The 24,178-nt window shown below is 42.0% G+C and overlaps 2 protein-coding genes across 4 annotated transcripts; both read right to left on the reverse strand.

Annotated features, from left to right (window-relative positions):
- Window positions 1-223: 223 nt before the first annotated feature.
- Window positions 224-8,659, reverse strand: LOC144086219 (choline transporter-like protein 5-A). Of its 2 annotated transcripts, XM_077616081.1 has the most exons (20): window positions 8,507-8,659; window positions 7,664-7,712; window positions 7,352-7,425; window positions 7,197-7,281; window positions 5,780-5,864; window positions 5,466-5,603; window positions 5,337-5,397; window positions 5,136-5,259; window positions 4,209-4,292; window positions 4,003-4,115; window positions 3,441-3,572; window positions 3,262-3,361; window positions 2,646-3,173; window positions 1,910-2,004; window positions 1,725-1,828; window positions 1,580-1,653; window positions 1,318-1,388; window positions 1,144-1,232; window positions 982-1,066; window positions 224-471 (listed from the first exon to the last, which is right to left on the reverse strand). In XM_077616081.1, the coding sequence occupies exons 1-20, from the start codon at window positions 8,574-8,576 to the stop codon at window positions 377-379; spliced, it is 2,256 nt and encodes a 751-aa protein (XP_077472207.1). In that variant the 5' UTR covers window positions 8,577-8,659; the 3' UTR covers window positions 224-376. The 2 variants fall into 2 exon arrangements, with proteins under 2 accessions (XP_077472207.1, XP_077472208.1); XM_077616082.1 differs by lacking the exon at window positions 8,507-8,659 and having other exon boundaries at window positions 7,356-7,425; window positions 7,664-7,711.
- A 1,716-nt stretch (window positions 8,660-10,375) lies between these two features.
- Window positions 10,376-23,786, reverse strand: sdr16c5a (short chain dehydrogenase/reductase family 16C, member 5a). Of its 2 annotated transcripts, none has more exons than XM_077616104.1 (7): window positions 23,620-23,786; window positions 22,493-22,851; window positions 21,460-21,591; window positions 20,713-20,812; window positions 18,915-19,059; window positions 16,527-16,652; window positions 10,376-11,538 (listed from the first exon to the last, which is right to left on the reverse strand). In XM_077616104.1, the coding sequence occupies exons 2-7, from the start codon at window positions 22,811-22,813 to the stop codon at window positions 11,442-11,444; spliced, it is 921 nt and encodes a 306-aa protein (XP_077472230.1). In that variant the 5' UTR covers window positions 22,814-22,851; window positions 23,620-23,786; the 3' UTR covers window positions 10,376-11,441. The 2 variants fall into 2 exon arrangements, with proteins under 2 accessions (XP_077472230.1, XP_077472231.1); XM_077616105.1 differs by lacking the exon at window positions 10,376-11,538 and adding an exon at window positions 14,254-14,480.
- Between the last annotated feature and the right edge of the window lie 392 nt (window positions 23,787-24,178).

Raw genomic sequence — 24,178 nt, forward strand, 5'->3', positions numbered from 1 at the left:
AGGCTAGTTCACGTTAGTTAACTCTTTCACTGCCATTGACGGTTGTGGACAGCAGATGCATTTGAGAGGTTAGCGCGTAGGCCTCGCAGTTGTGGGTTCGAGGGCTCGATCCCAAGTCCGGACTTTCCTGTGGGTATGCTTTGGGGCACATCTTAAAAACATCATCTATCGTTAACATATATTGTGTTTTTTTTCTTTTTAAAACAATATAAATCTTCTACAATTCCAAAAAGAGCCCTCCTGGGGAATTATTTATTCACATGTTTTCACTTCAACATTTGTTTATGTGACACAAACAAGCAGTCTTTTTTTAATTACAGTTGACCAGAAAAAAAGTATGTAAATGTTGTTTTTCAAGCAAAAGCAAAGTTGTAAATCAACACCCTTGGGATTTCCCCAGAATTCTGCGCAAGGTCGGCGACATAAAGAAAGGTTTTTCGGAGCTTCCGTCATTTCTCTCCAAGTCGTCACCTGAAGATTAAAAAAACAAAAGATGAGTCTAAATATTCCCCCCCAAAAAAGACCAAGTCTGGGTGAGCTGCAGCTTCCTGATTGATTTTTTTTTTGTCAACACCTGTAAATACACCATTGGATTAATAATAATAATTCCAAATATTAACTTCAACATGAACTTGACGGTGACATTAATGATACCTTGGTAATTAAAAATGTATAGAGGACAAATTGTTATTACAGGTTACTGGGTAATGTTGTTGAACAGTGCATTTTCCGTGAGGTCCCTAAAAGCATCGCAAGTACTAAACCGCATTCTACCTTTTCTCCCTGTTAAAATTCTACAAAAATGCAGGTTTATTATCATTATTTCCTTTTCTATCTTCATTTTCACCATGTTTTCTCGTGACTTTTTTCAAAGTCAGCACTTTGTACGGTTTAGGTGGTGAAAAAGAAATCAAGTAAGACACTTGGATAGGTAACGTCAACGAATACTTTTAAATCTGTAAAAAAAAGTGCCATACTTACAGAAGCAGAGAAAAAAAGTGTCAACACACATGGCGTAAACGCTGAAGAAAGCATGAGCAATGAGGTAGGAGCCCACCACTGCCGTCTGAGGAAGAAAAATAACCACAAAATTGCTCAAAACTGAATCAAGTAACAGAGAGTAACACTCATGTAAGCAACTACCAATACGGGAACTTCATAATAGTTGAGCTCGGGCACTTCCTCCTGGAGAAAAGCCAATTTCCCGGTGAAGAAAAGCGACGCTAGCACGCCTGAAAGATGGGTGGACAAAGTAGAGCGTTTGGCGTGGCGCCTCGCGTGGCAGGTGAAAACTAAAACGGACATTTTGTGGCTTACCAACTCCTCCGGCGACCATTATTTTCCCTAAAAACAAAAGGAAATCCGTCACTCTGTCCACAACGGCGACCCTGCAAAAGACAGGTGAGAAATGAGATATACGGCTGCGACCGTTTGTCATAACGTCATGCCGTGAATGGCGTTCAATTTAGTTCATGATATTATGCTAAGCTAATATCCACGCAGCCGTCTTTAAAAGTCAAAAATATGGATGTATGCTCGCTGCATTTAACTGTGTTTGCAGAAGCCAAGTGAGCCTGACCTGACCATGTTCCTCATGAGAAGAAAAAATGCATCTTGAGCGGACCTGAAGAAGCTCTTGCCATAAATTGCTACCTGGAGGAAAACATGGTCATCAATCAATCGCCGACGGACGGCATGTACAACACACAGTCTACGAAACTCACCATGATATAAGCGTTGGAGTTCATGTAACGAATGATTTTTTCCAAACACCAAAAACAGCCCGATAGGCAACAGAGTAGGAATCTGGAGAGGCTGTTGTCAAGCCCTAAAAAGACAGACACAAATTCAAGATGGTTGGCAACGCTCTAGCCAATGTTGCCGTCCGTCGTGCCTAATATTTGTAAACCTTTGAGCTTATTCTCCAAATATTTCAGGATGATCCGGAATAGCTGCACCGCAGAGAGGACCAGAGCCCCAAATGCCAAAGACCCCGTGTGGTACCTGGAAAAAATACGCTAACGTGACTCAGCGTAGCATAACAAAAGGTAGCATAACATATCTCATGGCACAACATTATGTAGCGTAGACCATCAATCTGGCCCCCGGGCCGCATCATTTTGTGTGGCCCGGGAAAGTCAATGATGAGTGCCGACTTTCAGTTTTAGCATCAAATTAAAATGAAGAGTATAGATGTATATTAAATGCCCTGATTTTCCCCCTTTTAAATCAATCATTGTCATTCTTAATCCATTTTTTCTGTGTTTTTAGTTCAAAAATCATTTTGTAAAATATAAAAAATATATTTAAAAAAGCTCAAATAAACATTGTTTTAGATCTATAAAAAACTGAATATTCAAGGCTTGTAATTCATTTATTTAAAAAAATCTGAACATTATATCTAAAATGGTCCGGCCCACATAAAATCGAGTTGACGTTAATGCGGCCCGCGAACCAACCCGAGTCTGACACCCCTGGTGTAGACTAACGAAAGCTAGCATAACATACATCACAGCACGACATGCCATAACATTAAAAATGGCCTTTTATCACAAGGATCGCGGGGGTGTTGGAGACTATCCCAGATAACAGAGGGCATTAGTCGCCGGACAGGAACCCCTTCGTCAAGATGGGTCATTTGTTACCTCAGCGCTCTGGCGAATGACGCGGCGAGCGGGTGGGCGGGAACGTCCTGGGGTTTCCTCCTGGCCCAATAGTAGCTGGAAAAAGCTCCGGCCAGGGTGCATTGTCCCAAGGCCAAGCTGAAGTTGGCCAGCCACAGGAAGAGCAGCAAGTTGGACATTTGCAGCACGGCCAAGTAGCGGTGGTAGGTCGACTCGCCGCCGTAAAACGCAAACAGGCACCGGGAGCCCTCGCACGATGTTTCCGTGGACCAGTTGCCCCCGTAGAAAGTCTGACGCGGGAGGAAAAAACGCCACGTTATGTTTACGTTCCACGTCGGGGAGAAGCGGCGAAAAGACCGCGGCCTCACCTCGGGCTGGCAAGGGCCGTCGGCGTGACGACAGCTGGCGTTGGGGGACGCCACTTTGTAGACGGCTTCCCCCGAAGACGCCAAGTACACCGCGGTCACGGCCCAATAGGAAACGCAAAGCGAGAGTAGAAAAAAGGTCACCAGCGGGTACAACAGGGTGGACAACATGTGACTGGTGGCTCTGGAAAATACACACAAGAAAAGGATGATTTCACATTGAAGTCCCGCCCCCGGCCGAAAAAAAGAATACGGTAACGACGTAGACGTACTCGCTGGCCTCTTTGAGCAAGGCGATAGCCAAAGAAATCCTCCGCCGCATGATGGCGAGGATCAGCAAGAGGAAAAGCGCCGCCGCTGCCAGAGACGCCACTGTCCGAGTTAAGGAAATCAAATATGAGGACAACAGGAAGGCGGGCTGGCGTTCTCGTAACACGGCGTCGGCGCTCACGTAAAATCATCCAGGTTTGTCGGAGCTGGAGGTAGACTTTCAAGTCGGTCTGGAGTCCCACTTGGGCGATGGAGACATCGGAACCCCGTTTGGCCTCGAGGGTGCTTAACGCCATACAGCAGTACCACAAACCTACACGTCGATTGTTACATAATTGTGCGTCAAGTCAATTGATGGAAAGATTCACGCTAATCCAAGCCGTGTGCGGTCGTTTGGTCGCCGGTCTTTTGGTCGCCCGTTGTTTGGGTCCGGGCGACCAAAAGACCGGCAATTATTTTAAATAAGGAACTATGTGACGGCAAACGGCAGTCTAAAGAGACTTGTTGTTGTGAGGCTCCAATGGGAAGCCATCGAGCGCAGTATCAAGCAGGATGCACGAACATTTCAAAATAAAATAACAGATACAGGAAATTTGGGCACGTTTTGGGGGATTGGGTCATTTTGTTTTCGTACGTTGGGGCGCTCATTTGCATATCCAAGAGTTTCGTAAACTGAAACGTTTGTATTTAGAGCCATTCGTAAGTAGAGGTACAGTTGTAGTAGAGATGGCTGGGATATCTACCGTAGGTCAGGAGCATCAGGACGGCCATGATGGAAATCCATAACATGACGGTGGCTGTGAATCGGAGCAGCACAACGAAGATCAAACTGAACATGGTGGCTATCAGCAGACCTCTGTGAGGAAAAAAAGAAAAATCCAAGATTGTCAACAAACTCCTTTATACGCAGTAAATTTAGTCCCGCTGTTCGGTGTGCGTTTGTCGTTACAAAATAATCCAGGGCCATGATTTTGCATAATCCTCCAGTATCTTCAAGCCCAGCTCCCGAGTATCCACCAGTTGTCGTATTACTCTATAAACAGAGGAAAGGCATGAGGAATATTCATGGAACTCCTAAATAAAAAAGGCACCCATAATACGTGTGCGGTTGATTGGTCGCCGGTCTTTTGGTCGCCGTCTTTTGGTTGCCGGTCTTTTGGTCGCCGTCTTTTGGTCGCGGTCTTTTGGCCGCCGGTCTTTTGGTCGCCCGCTGTCGCGGTCGGGGCGACCAAAAGACCGGCGGCCAAAAGATCGGCGACCAAAAGACCGGCAACAAAACAAGGTAAAACAAGACGGTCTACACATGAATAAAAGCCAACAATGGCCATGAGCACTTTCACTGAGCTGATGTGTGAGTGTAGAAGAGTTTGTATGAACATGCGTGGTCCCTTTAAGAAGCGACGTCCGTCAGGGTCAAAACAAGTTCTCCAACAAAAAAACAATAAAAGTCCGGGAAATTTGGAGCTTTTCTTTAGCCTAATAATGACTAGGGCATTAAGTATGACTAAATAGTCATTGGCAGTTTGTATTTAGGGAATTTGAGCAACCATTTAAATGCTAATTATCACTTACCTTCCGGGCGACCAAAAGACCGGCGACCAAAAGATCGGCGACCAAAAGACCGGCGACCAATCGGCCGTGTACCCCCATAATAATAATAATCGGACATAGGCCCTGTCGTCATTATCACAACACAAAGCCTAATAATAGACCAACATGCTATTTTGCTTTTACCGTAGTAAATTCTGTGTAATATAATAGCTAATATGTCTCTCCCTCCCTCCTGAGGCAAAATATGGCAATGGAAATGCGTTTGTTCATTTTTAATAACCATGTTCATATGAAGAACTGAATTAAAAAGGAAAAGTGTCCATACTTGGCAGCGTCGAGGAGCTCTGTGACGTTGCGTGTTTTTTTCACAGCGTCTTGGAAGCGGCTCTTATTCGCCACCGTCTCCGTCCCATTCAGAGTCAGGACATCCGGCAGGCATCTCTGAAGCACTAACGCCGACACGAACAGAAACGGGACATGTCATAAAACGACTGGCATAATGTTAAGTACGATAAATTAAACTCACGTGGTCTGCTTGGCACAATCATGGAGGGACAATCTTCGTCTCGAAGGACCTGAGAAACCGGCTAGAAGAGCCCGGACGCATTTTGTGAATGAATGCACGAATCGTCGACATTATCGTGCCATGGGTTACCTTGTTGGGATCGTTGAAGCCAGGTTTGCAAAAGTGTCTGTAGTATTGCCAAGAAGCGCCGCCGCCGCCGCCGATTTGCCGCTCCAGCTGCATCTCAGAATAAGTGGCAAACTTGTCGGGGCACTTGGACACGCACATCTGGCCACACGGGATTGACATCCGTCATCTGTACGTTCCAGAACCGTCTCTTGGTTCCAGATGCATCAAAGTGGCATTGAACGGGGATACGATTAGCTTAGCAAGCACTTTTTGGGGGGATGGTGGAAGGAAAGCAAAGACCCGGAGAAAATACTCCAATTTTGCCGCTTTATTACCTGAGTTGTCGGGCACTGCAGGTTGATGAGTATAGAAGGATTGGCACATTTCAAGATGTTGAAATAGAAGAGAAGTGGTCTCTTCCTGGAAAAGGAAATGATTCAAAAGAAGAGTATTTTTTTAAAAACGATTGTAGTCATTCCAAAAATGATGACATTATCAAGAAAATGCAACATGAATCGGTGCTTCATGTAAAAAAAACTGTGATTAGTTTTCAAAGAGGCTCATCCATCAATGGCAGCCCATAATTTAGCGTTCATTCATTCATTGTAAACACTGCTTTATCCTTGATGGGGGTGCTGGAGCCTACACCGGCACGCTATATCCCAAACCGGTCGCCAGTCTCACATAAAGACAACAACTTGCACTCCCAATAATACCGCCACGGAGCGGGAATCGATCCCACGCACCCAAATCAGGCCGATGAACCACTACACCATCAGGTGGCTTAATTTACCGTAGTTTCCGCACTATAAGGCGCAACTAAGAGACTTCAATTTTCTGAAAAGCTAGCGGTAGACCTTGATATTGCTTCATCTTGATATGAAATTCCCTTTAACACAGCCTCATCTAGTGGATGCATAGCATAATGCAACTATTAACCACTATTAGTATAATACAGCTCTATCTAGTGGATGTTTAACAACACAATCTCCTCCTATTACTATTACTACGACCAGTGTTCCCTCTAAGCTGCGCGCGTGCGCAATTGCGCACTACTCTCGTCTTCTCTGCGCAGCAGCAATCATATGGCGCGCAGTAAAAAAAATAAATCGGATTTTTTTTTTTTTTTTTTTTTTTTTTTTTTTTTTTTTTTTTTTTTTTACCCCTTTCCCCATGATGGCGCCGTTTAAGCGGCAGCCAGTGGCAGTAGCTCTGTCCACTTATGTTTTTCGTGTTTTACAGCATGTTTTACATGAAAAATTAGAGGGAACATTGACATGCACCTGCTTGTGGCAGGTGTGATACTGGTGTGCCCATAGCGAGCAATGATGATGTCGTGACCGGATGATTCGCCTAAAGACGTTTCGCCGACGGACGTTTGACAGACGGACAGGTCGCCGAATGGACGTTCCGCCGAACGTTCATTCGGCGACCTGCCCGTCTGTCAAACGTCCGTCGGCGAAACGTCTTTAGGCGAATCATCCGAGTACCGATGATGTCGCTCACACTGGTACTCGGTGCGCTCAGGGAGGTTGACTTTCTGCTCAGACCAACGAAAAATTAGAGGGAACATTGACTACGACTGCATTTTACAATCCAGTGTGAAACCAATTTTAAGTTAGGCCATTCATTAAAAATGCCCCTTATAGTGTGGACAATACGGTAATCTTCACGAAATTTAGGATTCAAGCCGGCTCTCCACGGCTAACGTCCGCGGACGCCTTCAAAAGAGATCAAGAAACACTGACTCACGCGTTGGGGGTTCCCGACTGACCGCACAACTCGCCGTAGCTGTTTGTCGGGTGGAGCACCTTCCCGGGGGCGCCGTGGAGCCAGGCTGGAGAAAGGTCAACAATATCAAAACATGAGTTTTATCCCTCACGAAACACACGGAAAGGCGCGCTCACCCACGAATCCGAGGGCGACGTAGGAGAGAACGGCGAGGATAAAGATCAGGCAGCAGAAAACATCTGTGCAGCTTCTGTGGATGGAGGAGGAGAGCTCTTAAATAAACCCCAACTTGGCAGCAAGGGTTGTTAAGGTCTCAAATAGAATAGATTTCCTGAGCCCCGCCTCCTCCTCGAGCCAGGGGCCCGTGATACTCGTGGCCCCCGGACCCTGTTCCCATTTGCTCCGCCCCTGGCTCAGATTCAAGGTTCGGGAGGTCAATTCAATAATAACGGAAATAAATCTAAATTTGAGGTCTTGTAACTCCTTACCTTCTGTGGACTGGACCTCTGAAAGAAGGATCATACTTGTGTGGCTCACCTGAACAAAACAAAAATACAGAAAATATAAAAACAACTCATTTGGAAAAACGCTAAGGGCCGGAAGTGTCCCACTTGGCACAGAATTATAAATGCTTTCCTTTTTTTTCAACCAAACCAGACGTTTCAGAGTTGTGTTATCGATCAACTTTGCTCCCTTTCCATTGGTTCTTTGGAAACGGCACCTCCAATGGCAGCCAATGAGTTGAAAGCTAACCTTGAACTTGGCCAAAAGCAACAGAAAATCTGCTGGAAATGCTAAAAAAAAAATCACCAGGAAGCGACAAAGGAACCAAAAGCCCTCACTAAAATGGCCGAGTGTTCGAGTCTGCCAATACGAGCTTCCAAAATTGCCCATTTTTTTCCACCACGTGTACACTAGCTGCTAAGTGGAATATAGCAACTAAGAGAAAAATAATAGGCGTCAGCAAGCCTATTGAAATAGAGCGACCTCGGCTAATCTGATAGCATTAGCGAAGACTCCCTAGCGTTAATCTTGATCCTATTCAAGACGAAAGTCGGGTCAGCTGGACTTGGCTGGACAATGTTAATGTTGTTGTTGTTGTTGTGCTCATTTCCCATGTCGAGAAAAAAAAATGTTATACAACCCAGAGAGAAGATAAAAGAAAAGACTAGCTTTGCAACCTTAGCAAAGGATGCTAGCCACGCGACGGAATCTTGAAAAAAAAAATCCAGAATCCATAGAAATGCTGCTTGTAAAGCAACTTTGAATGAAAATTCAACAACAGGTTCAATGTTATTGGATATGAAAAGAAGTTTTGCATGTCTACTCACCGCAGAAAGGACGCGGGTTCACCGCTTCGCCGACTGCCGAGCCGCCGCCGGCGTAGCGGTTCGGTGCCATGGTGCTTCAACGGACCCAAGACATTGGGGAAAGGCAATCCGGCAATCCGGTGGGCGTGAAATGACACCCAGTGGCTGCTCATCTTCAGCGCCGTTATCCTTTATCCTTATCCACTCTCTCACTCCCTCTCTTGCTCGCCCTTATCCTGCTCAATACTACGTATATGGCAAATATAACATTTCTTTTCTCAAAAGTAGATAAATGTGTAAGATTTTTCCACTTGCTCTAAGTAAATGCTACTTTTTGTTCTTACTAATGATTGACCTCAATCAAGAAAAATAGATATTCAAATAGCATTTTAAACCATTTCTATAGTGCTAATGAGAAACACTCCAATAGATATGTTCACCTCCAAATATGTTTTATGTTAAAACATCATAGAATTGTTTACAATTGTGTTTGCAAGACAAATCTGGAGTTCATTAAAGTCAGTTTCTATAAATATTAAATGTCTGTTAATAACATTGTACTGTTTTTCGTGAGCGCGCTAGTGCCACCCACTGAATCAATCTGCAATTACACATAATTCTAGAAAAAAATAATAAATGTAGAGGTTTTTTTCAAGTCATACGACCCCCCAAAAAATACTTTTGGAGAAGCACTGTAATAAAAGCATTCAATTCAATGGCATAAAATGCAGTTTCCTGCAGTACACGTATTGGCCACACGATGACAGTAGCGGCGCGCCTCGGATTTGAACCAGCGTGAAATTGGTTGGAACGGTGTTAAGTATTGAAATTCATTTGCTTGTCCCCGTTAAGCCATTTGCAAAATGAAATCTATACTTTGGCATTCCCTTGTCGGTCGGAACGTGCGGTGGCTGAAATTCTTTCATTGGACTAGAATTTCACTCATTCCAACTTATTAAAATCTACGGTTTCAAAGCCAGGAAAAAGAGGATAACATATTGGATTGACTTGTTAACCAATAAGTGCCAAAAAGCATTGGAGGAATAGTAAAGTACAAGGAAAAAAATCGATATGGTCGCATATAAATATGCATGAATGTGGACAAACACTGAGACGTTGATACTACCTCTAACGCCTTTTTAATATATTTTTTTTGGGTAGACTCTTCTGGATGCATAATCTCATGGATTAGGAAGTGTAAAATATTTGTATCCGTGTTTTACTTTAAAAGTGGTGAAATTATGGAGAAAAAAAGGCGGACATGTTGATGTATTTCTACTTTTAAATTGTGAGGGTGGCTCTCAAGCAATAATAACATTTGAACAATATGAATTATTTATGGCTCCCTCCGTTAAAAAAGTTGCCGACCGCCGTGTTAGTTGGTCAGAGAATGACAGACGTCGTTTGTTTCGGAACATTTTCCGATCCAGCCAAGAATCGTAACACGCCGGATGTTTATTGGACTCAGTTAGGGAGACCCAAAATGTCCGCCTTTTCCCCCCAACGCGCTTAGGTCTACCCCCAGTCGCCCCCCAGCCCCCGTCACCCCGTCACCCCGTCGGCGCGGCTGCCGTCGACTCAGTCGGCCGTGGTTAATACACGAGTGAAATACTGCGGCAGCTACTCACGGGAAGCGGCCATCTGTTCCGTAATTGCTTTTACGACTTTGCTTATTTGACAACGGCGCGGGATAATCAAGTGTCGAAAGTATTGTTTGTCGGCGTTATCACGGGAGCGTTTACCACCCTTTTCCCTAGCGTCCGCTAACTTGTCCATTTCCAGACGGGAAAATATTTCACTTGTTCATCTTACGAATTTGTGGATTTCTTTTTAAAGTACAAAAAAAACGTCATAACGCTAAGCTGGAAAATAAAAAAAAACAGTAGAAAATCCATTCAAAGTATTTATTGAAGCAAAATTGCATCTTTAAAAGGCATTTGTACATTTGCATAATCCGTCATATATCATTTTTTTAGTCATATTGCACCAACACCTGAGTCATTAAATTAAAAATAGCTGACAACGTAAAAAAAAAAAATCATACTTGATTTTTCAAAAGACATCGCAAAAGTTTGAGTGGTATTAAAAGTATCAGCTTATCAAGACGTGAATATGAGCGGACGTGTTTGAAATGATGGGAATTCTCGCGAAGCTGAAAATAATGCAAAATAGTGGAAATAGTACCTTAAGTGCTTTGGTCCTGGCCCCTGGCAAGATGGCCGCCGTGGGGCGGCGGCCATCTTGCCAGGGGCAACGTTCCATTCAAAGTCAATGACATTCAATATAAATCCTACCCAAATTGTTTCTTAAAACATTTTTTTCAAAAGTATTTTATCTCTGTCAAAGCGTCTACTTAGTGGTTGCCATTGGCGGTGACAGACGTCCAATCCATTTGAAATGGGAGGGATGGCAGCAAATAAAATGACATTTATTCGCTCCCGTCCTGCCACTTCAAATGGACTGGATTAAAAAAAAAGATTAAAAGCTAACTGAGATTTATGATTTTTTTTAAATTAAAAAGTGGTAAATATACCCAAAAAATCCACATTTTGTGTGTACACAAACTCATTTAAAATTCACGCCAGTGATTGGACAGCACATAATTGGGCATCTATCACCGCCAATGGCAGGCAACGCCTTAATAAAAGTCCCTGAACATTAGCGTTTATCTTGAAATGACACAATTTAACCAAATGTACATTTCAACTTACTAATATAAAACATTTAAACCACTCAATAGATAAATTATTGAGGTTATGAAATCCAATATATCATGGAAATTTTGATGAATACATGCGTAAATATTTTTATCGCCATAGGGAAAAGCTCCCTAAAATGTAAGAGCCAACGCGTTGGCCACCATTGACGGCAACGGGCGTCCAAATTGGCCCGTTTTCGTCGATGGCAGCCGTCAAGTTGATTTAATTTCTTTTCTTTTTTACCGTATCTTCTGTCCTTAATCCCGCTTTCTGTTTCTTCCTTTAAAAGTGTCCATCAGATTGAAGGCTCCCAAGTAGTGCCCCAGCAGAATGCCTTGCTTCATGGGGAGGATGCTGCATGGGGAAGTAGCAAAAAATAACATTAATAAAAAATAGATGTCAAAATCAGAACAAATATGGACATACAAGAAGAAATAAAATGATGAAAATAACAGGAGGGCCCGGTGGTTAAGTGTTTGGGTCTTCCGCCTCACAGTTCTTCAAAATTTGGATCCCCGGTAGAGCCCCACCTTCTGGGTGGAGTTTACGTGTTGCCTGTGTGGTTTTTTTCCGGGTACTCTGGTTTCCCCCCACAGCCCTAAAACGTGCTAGCTAGGCTAATTTTAGCTAGGCTAATTTTAGCTAGGCTAATTTTAGCTAGGCTAATTTTAGCTAGGCTTATTTTAGCTAGGCTAGTTTTAGCTAGGCTAATTTTAGCTAGGCTAAATAGCTCCTAGCTGTGGCTGTTGGTCTCCGTGTGCACTCTGATTGGCCAGTAAGCAGTTTATCATTCAATCATTTATCACTTATTTAGTGATTATTTATTGTTCTTTTTTATCAATGATTTATTTGCCTGTTTGTTTGTCATTATTTGTGCACTTCATGGTGAAGCTTTAGATCTCATTATACTTGTTTAATGACAATAAAAGCATTTCATTCAATTCAATAGTTGGCTGGGATGAGCTCCGGCACCCCCGCCAACTTTGTGAGCGGTATGGAAAAATCAACAAATGAATGTAAAAGAATAAAATAGTAGTGATCCCCAAATATTTAATCTAGGAAAAAATATTGAGTAGTCAGGCGACTTAAAGAAATCTACAACAAGAGGGTTGCCATTGACGGCAATGCACATCCAATCCCTTTTGCCTGGCGAAATCTCGCAGAACTTTCATATCATATATCAGAATGACCCCGTGACTCCGACAAGTTTAGCGTCAGCGCATAAATAAATAAATAGATTTGAAAATAGTTTGTTTTCTTTTTTCTGCTGAGGAAAGAACGAAAGAACGAAAGCAAACGAGGACAGCTTTGGGCTGAGTGACATTCTCTGACTAACAATGACTTCCTTCAAAGCCAAGAAAGACAATGACGGTTAATACGACGAGGCATTAGAAGCCTAAATACAAAAGCTTTTATGTGAAATTAACAGAGGTGACAGGCGAGGCACTCCATCCATTTGTGGCAGGCGCCTTCCCGAGAAGAAAGCTTTCCAACAATATACAATAATGGCTCCGTCCTCAGACAAATGGACCCCCCCCCAAAAAAAACCAAAAAAACAAGAACAAGGCAAAAAGGGAACTCTCTCCAGATTGAATTGAACAGAAAAACTACCTCAACACGGATAAATATTGGAACGATTTTAACAGCTGCATTCATTGGGAAGTCTTTTTTTAGGAATGATAATGCTTTCAAGTTCTAAAATTAAAATAACCTGGTGAAATATACACCTATCAGAAGGCGTATTCACACTGGGAAAGACCATTCCATAGTTGGCTTTCTTTCCGGAAATCCGTTGCCGTCGATGGCAGCCGACGAGTTCAATATTAAGTGTGAAGTTCAATATTATTGTTAGCAATTCCTAACCGGAATTCACAATAAATAATTCCTTGATTTTTAACACGGTGCTAGCAAGTACATGTTGACTTAACGGTCAAACGACAACATGCCACGCACGGATAGCATGCTAGCTAACAGACTGTAAAAATCACCACCTCATTCTGAGGGTTATTTTTTGTGGGCGGGGCCAAGGCAGTTGAGACCAGGAGACCCATCACAATCTAATTTCTTTAATTTTTCCACTTTTATGGATGCATTTGTGTCCAAATATAGTCATTTTATACGTTCTTACATAATATTTTTTAACCATTTTAAAGTTTGAATGATGTCTGGATTCTTTACTTGTTTTTCCCCTCCACTTTTTCCCCAAGTTGTGTGAATGTAAATGTGAAGTCAATGACAACACTTGATGAAAGAAGCGTGCCAAACGAGTATGAAGAGAAAGAGGTAAACAAATGAAGGGCTCTCACGCGGCAAAAAAACAGACCGCTTTCAAACCCAAAGGGAAAAAATGGTCAAATCCGCTGGGATTTCAGTGGCGGGAATCACAAAGAGCTTCTGAGAAAACCCAAGATAAAAAAAAAAGAAGAATGTATTTTGTATTACTGTCATTTGACTTCCATATAGTTTCAGAAGAACCCCTTTTGTGTCCTTTTGATTGTGAACTAGATTTTTCTGATGGACGACCAATCACGTGGCCCCCAATCATTCCTGCTGTGAATTTGAAAGAGTGCATCGGGAGTAGCTGTCCGACCTATTTGGAGTGGGAGGGTGGCATTCGTTCGCTAAATGGATTGGACGTCTAGTGCCGTCGACGGCAGTCAAATACTTAAATATACTTTGCAGTACATAAAATAATAGTCTTGGTAAAAAAAAAAAAACAAATTACAATGAAAACTACAGCTACAAATGAAATGGTTTGTTTTTAATACATTTTATTGATTAGCCTCCTTTTCTTTTTCTTGATTGCGACTATTACCGTATTTTCACGACTATAAGGCGCACCCTCAATGAATAACACATTTTATTTATTTTTTCATATATAAAGCACACTGGATTATAAGGCGCCCTGTCTATTTTGGAGAAAATTTAAGACTTTTCAGTGCGCCTTATAGTCGTGAAAATACGGTAATTTGATTATTTTCCTCCATATCGTTTTACCCCGAGTACGAAAGTGCACAAAATTCCCCATCCCATAGAGAAATTCCAAAAATAAAACCATGTGACGACATCTAAAGCGGTAATGTGCCTTTATGTACGCTTTAAAGTCCATCACGAGCACCCAAGTATTGCCAAGTATCTTTTAATGGCTTTTTCGTGGGTCGGCTGGGAATACAGTACATGAGTTGATGGCTAGTGGGCGTGGCCCGACGAGCTAACGTCCCTTAGCGCGGCCGTCTACTTCCAGTGAAAATCCCAGGTACAAGGATAGAAGCCAGGCCGCCTTCCACTGTGCCACGCTGAAAAAGATGCACGTTGGGAGCCCAGGAGAAAAGAGAAATGTCTTGAGCTACGTTTCAGGCGGGGCTCCGCAAACTTTGGGGGGACGGGGAGAGCCCCAAACGATTCACATTTTTAAATCGAGTTCCTTGGAGGACACATTCACAAAAAAATACATGCAAATGGGTGGACTTTCAGCACTTTTACAGTACAAAAAGTGTCAGAATTCGTTTGTTGCGCTAGTGCTAATCAATGAGTATCAAAGAGAGGATGCGTGAAGGAAGGGAGTCTAACACGATTAAAAAAAAAATCAATAGTTAAGCAACTTTAAATCTGCTCAATAGTTGACAGAATTTAATCCACTCAGAAGTTAGCAACTTTCTAAGAGTTGGTATCATTAAAAATGTATTAAAATAAGCAATGTGATATGCTGATCAAGTGAAGCGCACTCCAATGAATAATCCAATAAAAGTGCCGCTTTGTTTCAAATTGGATGAGGAATTTAAATGAGAAATTCTATCGTCCTATTTTCAAACGGTCACAAAATAAGAGAAATGACTTTCTGACGAGATATGGTCTTGTGGAAAAAAAAAAATAGGTACTCGGATGATTCGCCTAAAGACGTTTCGCCGACGGACGTTTGACAGACGGACAGGTCGCCGAACGTCCGTTCGGCGACCTGTCCGTCTGTCAAACGTCCGTCGGCGAAACGTCTTTAGGCGAATCATCCGGTCACGAAAAAAAATATAAATAAATGTCCAATCATCCGTCTGCTAAGTTTGAAATGTGTCGCTTACGCGTAGACGTCCAATCCATTTGAGCTGGGAGGGTGACAGCGTACTAACGGTTTTTTTTTTGTAGATTGGATTATTGTAATGGGTCAGTAATGAATTCTGAGAATTAAGTGAATTCTGTCAAAAAATAAATAGTCAGAATCAATGTTCCCTCTATTTTTTTGTTTGTCTGGGCAGAAAGACAAGCTCCCTGAGCACACTGAGTACCGACCGGTGTGAGCAACATCATCATTGCTCGCTATGGGCACACACCAGTATCACATGTCTACTACACATAAATGATTTAGTAATAATAAAATGTAATGATTAATATCTATGAATGGGCAGCCCGGCGGATAAGTGGTTCGCGCGTCGGCCTCACAGCAAAAACAAATAAAACTAAAAAAAAGGATTTTATTTTGTGCGCTCCATATGATTTATCGTGCGCAGAGAAGACGAGAGTAGTGCGCAATTGCGCACGCGCGCAGCTTAGAGGGAACATTGATCAGAATCCTGGCTGCCTTATTTTCTTCCTCATCTGTAAAACGGTGTAAAAAATAAAATAAAAAAATGGATAAACCCTCCCACTTTAAACGAAGTGGATCAAAAAATACTGAATTCAAATGAGTTCAACACAAGTCGACCTTCCTTCCATGGATTGGACTTCTATAGCCGTCCATGTCAGCCAATGAGTTTTGTGTTTTGCAAGAGTACAACTTGAAGGCGCACGGACGGACATTGTTGAAAATGGGCTCCCCCGCAAACCCCCTTTTTGCGCATCGACGACGGAGCAATTTGGCGTGTAGGGTCGCCATTACGCCGCCAATTACAGCCGCGCGTGCTGGCGGTGTTTCCGAACGGGTTCAACGAGTCATCCATTATCGTGGCTGAAAAGCGCCACCATTTTTTTTGAGTGGGGGAGAGAGACTTCAAATGGGGGAAAATGACAAAATGCGAAAACGGCGCTCGGCAGAGGGCGGCAACGCGGCTATTTTGGATCCCGTCGGAATCAATCGCCGGAAAAGAAAATGGCCGAGCGCTGGAAAGTGGACACTCACGCGCAGTTAGCCCCACACATTCCAAAAACGCTAGGCTAATAGTACGCTAAACTGTCAAAACCAAAACTGGTATCGGACCTGCTCGAATTTTATCCTCTAATTTTGGGGAAACTAGACCTTGTTCTTGCCATCTGTTTAGGTTAACTAGATTGGTAAACTAAACAAAAAAATCATAAGTGTTCTTTAAAAAAAAAAACGCAAATGATGAATGTGATATAAAAAGGTAGAGACTAACTTCTTGAGCGCAGTAATCAGGTACATGGTCTTGGGCATGAGAAGAAAGACCTGGTCCGTCAGGATGGCGTGGATGATCCTCTTGGCCACGTCATTTGGATCCAGGATGGGCAGCATTCGGGGCCATCTGGAACGGGGGTGACAAAACGTCACTGGGGCCGAATCGATAGCTTTCGCGTACAAAAGTAACCGATAAAAGTAGTAGAGGAGTGGAAAATGACACATTTTGGGAGGCTAGGGGCAAATCATGTGTTGTGGTAGTTAGCCAAAGAAGGTCATTGATATTGAAACACTTGAAACTAGCAATATATGTCAAATCCATATTGACTGGGAGGGCTAGCCATGATGGGATATGTGACAAAGGGGCTCACGATTAGATAAAAAATAAGAATAATTCCTATCGTATTTATTAACCCATTGGATTGGACATCCTGCATCGTCAATGGCAGCCAATGAGTTGAGACTATTCTAGTGGAGCATTTTGCTATTAACCTGTTGGTTCCTTTATTTAACATTTTAAATCCATGTATTGATTATTGCAAGGGTGTTAGACTCTGGTTGGTTTGCGGGCCGCTTTAACGTCAACTCGATTTCACGTGGGCCGGACCATTTTAGATATAAAATTTAGATTTTTTTTATTTATAAATGGATTAAAAGAACTGGATTAAAATCCCTGAATAATCAGGTTTTTTATAGATCTAAAACAATGTTTATTTTAGCTTTTTTTATATATATTTTTAGATTTTATAAAATGAATTTTGAACTAAAAACACAGAAAAAATGCATTAAAAATGACAATTATTGTTTTAAAAGGGGGTAAAATCAGGAAATTTCATATACATCTATACTCTTCATTTGAATTTGATCCTAAAACAGAAAATTGGCACTCATGATTTACTTTCCCGGGCCACACAAAATGATGCGGCGGGCCAGATTTGGCCCCCGGGCCGCCACTTTGACCCAAGGATTATTGGCTGGAGCATATGGATGAACCTATGGCGTTATGATGACACATTATAGCATATCTAACATTGAAAATCAAGTTTAAAACACACACACGAGAGCACGGAATGCAACATGTATTAGTCAGTCAGCTCAAGAGTTTGGCCACGGATTATTTTGAACAGGATTTTTAGTGTTGAGTGGGGGCTTATTTTGGCAGTTTTTCCTTTGTGAAGCAAACTCCAAACACAAAGCGACAAGTGGGTTGCCGCCATAAAAAGGCGCCTCGGGGGAAGTCTGACGGACGCCGGGCGTTCCCGGTGACGTCTTCCGCCAGCTGCTGTTTTTTTACGACAGGTATTTGGGCTCCGGGGGCAACGTGAAGTATGACGTGTTGGCACTTTTGTCAAGTGGATTAAATGTCAGAACAGTGCGGTGGCTTTTTAAACAGCGCCTGTTCCGTCGATATAAAAAGTCCCCCTTTTACAATAAAATGGAGATTTTTTTTTAGTAGCTACCTGCAACATTAAAATCCGGCTGATGGGAAAAGTGTACTCTGGCAAAGGTTTTGTGTCGTTTAAAGCCACTTTGAAGGTTTCAACGCCAGTCGTGATTAGAATACGCTCATTTTTTTCTAATTTGTTAAATATGAATAATCAATGCACAAAAAATACAGTGATTACTTCACAAGCAGATTTCTACCTAGCACTAATTGTCATTTTTTTCTGTCCAATGTTGAGTCTTTTTATTTCTTTGGTATCAAATGCTTGATAAGGTCCTGCAGTTTTTACTCAAGTCCATATTTGAAAATAATTAACTTTCATTCAAGTGTATTTGGAGCCGTCACATCATTTGCTGCAAAACATTATTTCTCAGCCCGTACAATGTTTAAAGTCCATTTCCTAAGCGGCTCCATTTCACCACGGGAAAGACGTACGCGCCACAATATTGATCCTAATTGTCTTTTGGAACATTAAGCTGACCCGACGGCCATTTTGTGCCGAGAGCATTTTCAAAAAAGGTTGGTAACTTTTTTGACCAGAGAGAACTAAACAAACAATTCCTATTTTTAAATGTGTAATTCATGCAGAACCATACCCGCAATTTAAAAGTTAAAATAAATGGGTTCTTTTTTTGTCATTTAAACACTTTTAAAGTACAATAAGTATCCAAAATCTTTCAATAACATTGTTATGCCGCAAGCAAGCCATGTAAATTATGAGGCTCTCATTGGCCAGCACGGCGGCGGCATTTTGACGTGCTATTGCGAGGCTTTTATCGGTCCGTTCGGGACTCGGCTCTCTCGCCAGCGGCTTCCACGTTTCACCTTACAGGTAGCATATGTGCCCATGGAAAGAGCCGCATCTGGCTCGTGAGCCTTAGGTTACCGCCCCCTGACCTGGCGGTTTGAAAGGAAGACGGCGTCGGGGAGCGCAAGGGCACCTACTTGGTTTGACATCCGTCGAACATGCCGGTGTTAATGAAGTAGGGACAAACGATGGTGGTCTTGATGCCGTCTTTGCCGGTCGCCAGGAGTTCCAGTCCCACCGATTCGGCGAAACCCACGGCCGCAAACTTGCTGGCGCAGTAGTCTGCAAAGGACGGGGAGTTGATGTGCCGCCATTGCCAATATTTGCACGGGAATTAAATGATATTAGGGGCAAAAGTCCCAGCAAAAGTCACATCCTTAAATCGAACTAAATAGACTATGTAGACAAGTTCTTGTGGGTTTTATCATGGAATCCAAAAACTTAAAGTGGGAAAATGGCCCCCGAAGAACACGAGTTTGTACCGTACAAGTTCAAAACGCAGCACAACAAGCAACACCCAAAAATATTTAGCGAATTCAAATGAAGTCCTGACGGCCCCACAAAGGAGCATTGAAACCAAAACAATCATTTCAGATCAAATGTTGGTTCAATTTCAACCGAGATGTCGAACAGATGCGCAAGTTTACGACGCCAACGTTTTGTTGTTTGATGAAATCCAACAGTAACGAGCGAGCTTCCGCACGGACATCTGTGTTTACAAAATAAAAATGGGGGTTGTAAATTTGCTTAGTGACTGTCCTTTGTCCATTAAAAAACAAACAAAGCCCAACGCTGTCGCGTTGACTAAATTGGACTTGGTTATGGCGTGAGGAGTCATTGAAAAGTCAGATCATGGAATCCCGGGGCGGTCAAAGGGTAAATTCGATGGCAACGTCGATCTGAACAATTATCGGAAAAATGGGGGCAAAGTGCAAAACGAGAGATTGTGTGCGGTTGCCGTGATTAACCAACTTTAGGTGGCATTTACAAAGCCTTTCACATCAATTATGTTGTTGTTTTTTAAATAAATATTCCTTTAGGCGGTCTGGGATTTCTTCCTGAAAACTGGTGGTACAAAAGTACACTCAGGGCACAGGCATGTTTACTAATTATTACTAAAAAAATGACTAAATGCTCAAGTTGAAGCATGGAATTTGAAACTCTACTCTCTTATTCTAACATTAGCATCATTGGCTAATGCATATTTTGGAGAAATTTTATCAATTGAATCATGGAATTTGAAAGTATACTCTTATTCTAACATTAGCCTCATTGGCTAATGCATATTTTGGGAAAAAAATATCAATTGAAGCATGGAATTTGAAAGGCTAATGCATATTTTGGAAAAAATGTATCAATTGAAGCATGGAATTTGAAACTATACTCTTATTCTAACATTAGCCTCATTGGCTAATGCATATTTTGGGAAAAAAATTATCAATTGAAGCATGGAATTTGAAACTATACTCTTATTCTAACAATGGCCTCATTGGCTAATGCATATTTAGGAATTTTTTTATTACTGGCCTGACTTTACTTAAGGTATTTTGACTCCGATCTGCCAAAAAGGGGGCAAATTTGACAAGCCAAGTAGTGCGGTCAGTACCTGTCTGTTCTTGTTTAGATACGAAGCAAGAATGCATCCAAAAAAACAACAACAAAAACGCCTCAAGAAAATGCTTAGGAATACCAGATGTACATGTGACTAACGTGGCCAATGGAACGAGACTCTGCTTAAAAGCGAACGCAAACAAACCATGTGCAAATGCTATGACGGGGAAAAGTATTCGTCGAAATTTTGCAAGAAGGAATTTCCAAATAGCGGTATGAATGACAAGCACGCCGATGAACGGGCAGGCCGCCAGGCTTATAAAACACGATCCGCATTTCATAAAAAGAACACCAAGTGTAAAAAATGGAGCAGCGAGCGGGTACCTGCCAATCCGTTGACACCGATGAGTCCCGCCGAGCTGGCAATGCTGACGAGATGGCCGTGATTATTTGCAATCATGGCGGGAAGGAAGGCCTTGTAAGTCTATTGGAGGAAATGGGCATGCAAGGTTAGCATTTCTTTTTGGACAGATCCACAATGACGCTAAATGAACCAGGCTTGTTCGAACTTGGGCCCGCAGCCCCGTTTTTCATAGCCGGCAGCAAACGATAAAAATATGGCTTCATTTGGCCCACACAAGAACCTTAAATCCAGCCGTCGTTGCATTTTTAAGCTTTACAACTAGCTGGAACTCGTCACCTAAACAGGCCACCACCTCTTTAGGTTAAGGGTCAACTGTACAATTGTTTCAGTTGTGTAAATACAAATAGAATATATATAGTCTGGAATATTGTTTTGATTATTTTGTGGGTTTCGGCCCTAAATTATTTTAATTAGACAGTGATAGGCAATCAATCCATTTGACTCATCATGTCTTACTGCCATTGACGGTGAAAAAACAATCTATTTTGACTGGAGGGCTCGCATTAAACGAGACCTCTCGTTCAAAATTGGACGTCTATAGCTGCCATCATCGAAATACGTTATAAAGCCGATGTTTTGTTTTTGTTGCCCGATTCCAATCGCCTATTTAACAGATAAAACTGGAAGGATTTCAAGTAGGCCCTTGCATCCCTTGAAGAAAAACAGTTTAAAGTCCTCCCCAGAACTGAATCAAAGTGCATACTGACCCAGAAGTGCGCCATAGTGTTGACCTCCATTGTCTTTTCGATGAGGGAGTCGGGAGCGTCCATGAACTTTTTTCCCGTCACGATGCCGGCGTTGTTGACTAAAATGGCCACGTCGCCCACCTCCCGTTTGACCTGCGGGGAAGGACAGACAACGTTGCATAAAATCTTCTACTCTTCCTTGACGCAGATGACAGTTCTGAGTGAAAGTCTGGAAAGGGCCGCGAGGTGTTACCCGTCCGCCTTGACCGCGTGTCACGCGGCTCGTCATGGGCCCAAAAGGGGGAAAATTATGCGCTATAGTCTCTTCAATTTCATATGTACAAACTCGACTTTATTACTAGGTATACGTACCTAAAAACCTTGTTGCTTTGTGGCCCTTGAATTAAAAAATATATATAAAAATTTGACCTGGTCTGTAAATTATAATTGCTTCCGTTACTCATTACTAACAATTTTTTTTTAATTAATTTTTTTAAATAGAAGTTTTAAAAAAAATACAATTTTTACCCAATTCCGAGCTAAAATTGACATGATTGGACCTTATTTGTGCACTCCTGTATTAGTACATAGGAATGCTACTTGCATTAAATAGCATATATATTTCATGATTGTATTCTTTTATCACTATTCCTTGTTTTTTCATATCTCTCTGACACAATGAAATTAGTACATTAAAACTAGAAAGTCGCAGCCTGGCAAAACATCTATAAAAAGAAAACAAAAATGAGACATGATCTTTAAAATATAAACGAAAAAAAAAATCCATACTTTGACATCCCTAATTAAAAGTGTCCAAAAAATCTTTAAAATATTTTTTTTTAATTAAAAAGGGAAAAATCAGCACTGAGTCATCCTTAAATAAAACCTTTAGGCAAAAACATAAAAAATAAATTAAAAAAACACTTTCCATGTCCAAGAAGATGGACAATTCTATATTGGACTGTCATTTATTCCTGAAAAATATATTTAAAAGGGCATTGTCATTCGAAATGTAACGCATTTTAAAAGCGACAGGTACGAGTACTTTTCTTACCAGGTCAGCCACCCTGTAAACATCGTTTTTGTCACTACAATCACAAAGATAGTGGTGAACTCGCACGGCTCCGTTCTCCTTGGCCAGTCGAGCCGTTTCTTTGACGCCTTCCTGGTTGATGTCCCACAAGACCACGGTGGTGCCGAGAGCGGCAAACTCCAGGGCCATCAGGCGGCCGATTCCGCCGCCCGCCCCGGTGATCAGGACCACCTCGCCGGAGACATTCTTCCTTCTTTTGGGGATGACGCAGTAAATCAAGGCTTCCACGTTGTACCAGATGGACAACAAGAGGACTTGCAGGGTTTCCAGGAAAAAAATCATTCTTCAGTCATGCGGAGGCATCAATAGAATAGAAACACCTAAGATTCAAAGATAGGGGGGAGACAGCAAAATACACAATGGTAAATTCATTTTCAACTCTGTTAGATGTCCAATTAGGCAGCTTTTTTACATTAATTTTAATTGGTTTGTCATTAGTAAAGGTCCAGTGAATGTAAAGTAGGAGGGTTGGCAGGGAATAAACGCATTTTTAGTCGATTGGATTCATACAATGGCATATTTACAGGTCTTAACAAATAATAATAATAATCAGGAAGCAACAGCTACGCCAGAATGTGGCTTTTTCATTCTTTCGCTGTCAATTGAAATGAGTTTGTCACTATAGTAGACGTCCAACCATTTGAAATGGGGGCTACTACTTCAAATGGATTGGACGTCAATTGCCGTCAATGACAGTCAATGAATTATAACATGACTTTAAAAAAGTCCAATTCGTTTGAACCTGGAGTGTGCATTCTAGTTAAAAAACTATTTCAATTCAAGACAGGAAATGGCTAACGAGCTAACCAATTGGACGTCCATGTCCGTCAATGAGAGCCAAAAAGTAAAACCGAGTCATTGTTTTCCTAAGGTATTTTGTTAAAACCCATGGGCTTTCAAAAAGTGAACCCAATAGTCAAATACTGTTGGAATATCAACGAGTTTAGCCGTTGTTACGAGTCAAACGGGGTTAAATTGATACGACAAAAATGATTTAACGACTTCCCGTTAGGTTACGCTTGCCCCGCTAGTCACATTCCCAAAACATATGAATAAATAGTTTACAACAAACAAATATGTCCGCCTACCGTTGCGTTTTGGAGTATAACGTGAAAACTTGTCCTCTCCGCGACTGACCCACGGACTTTGTCCGTTGTTTGTTTATGTAGCCTCGAGGAATAAAACTGCCACAACTTCAGGATGTTACGTCTTCGCGAATTAGCATGCTAGCACACGTGGGAGGGGAATGTTAGGTCACGTGACGTGTTCGGAAACTTTTTTTTTCATTCTAAAATAAAAATATTTAGGTAAAATAGGTTTACGTGGCCATATACACACAGGGAAATGGCCAGTGCAGTTTTGACTTTTAAAATTTTAAACCGGTTATTTTAGAGCGAAGTGCTACAAGGCTCACAATGCCATGGGGCGTTTACGGCCGTATGTTGTTATGATTACTCTTCATAATTATTACACTTTCATAATTGTACGTGGGGGGGCAATAAAAACGACATAGCAGGCCGCTGGGCTGGAGTTTTATCTGCCCTGATCTATATATTTTGATTCCTGCTGACAGAATGATGAAAAAAATAAACAATTGATATTGGGGAAAGTGCACCTGGAAGGGGCGGGGCCAGAAATCTAATCTAT

Source organism: Stigmatopora argus, chromosome 12, assembly GCF_051989625.1.
Source record: "Stigmatopora argus isolate UIUO_Sarg chromosome 12, RoL_Sarg_1.0, whole genome shotgun sequence".
Taxonomy (NCBI): domain Eukaryota; kingdom Metazoa; phylum Chordata; class Actinopteri; order Syngnathiformes; family Syngnathidae; genus Stigmatopora; species Stigmatopora argus.

What these genes read in the sequence shown, in the direction of transcription:
- LOC144086219 (XM_077616081.1), bottom strand. Translation starts at nt 8,576, where the DNA reads ATGGCACCGAACCGCTACGCCGGCGGCGGCTCGGCAGTCGGCGAAGCG. An exon ending in TTTGGAGAATAAGCTCAAAG is followed by an intron (nt 1,829 to 1,909) that starts GTTTACAAATAT and finishes CTGTCTTTTTAG; the next exon opens with GGCTTGACAACAGCCTCTCC. An exon ending in ATTATGAAGTTCCCGTATTG is followed by an intron (nt 1,067 to 1,143) that starts GTAGTTGCTTAC and finishes TTTCTTCCTCAG; the next exon opens with ACGGCAGTGGTGGGCTCCTA.
- sdr16c5a (XM_077616104.1), bottom strand. Translation starts at nt 22,813, where the DNA reads ATGATTTTTTTCCTGGAAACCCTGCAAGTCCTCTTGTTGTCCATCTGG. An exon ending in TTTACAGGGTGGCTGACCTG is followed by an intron (nt 21,592 to 22,492) that starts GTAAGAAAAGTA and finishes CCTTCCCCGCAG; the next exon opens with GTCAAACGGGAGGTGGGCGA. An exon ending in CTGATTACTGCGCTCAAGAA is followed by an intron (nt 11,539 to 16,526) that starts GTTAGTCTCTAC and finishes TTCCCCATGCAG; the next exon opens with CATCCTCCCCATGAAGCAAG.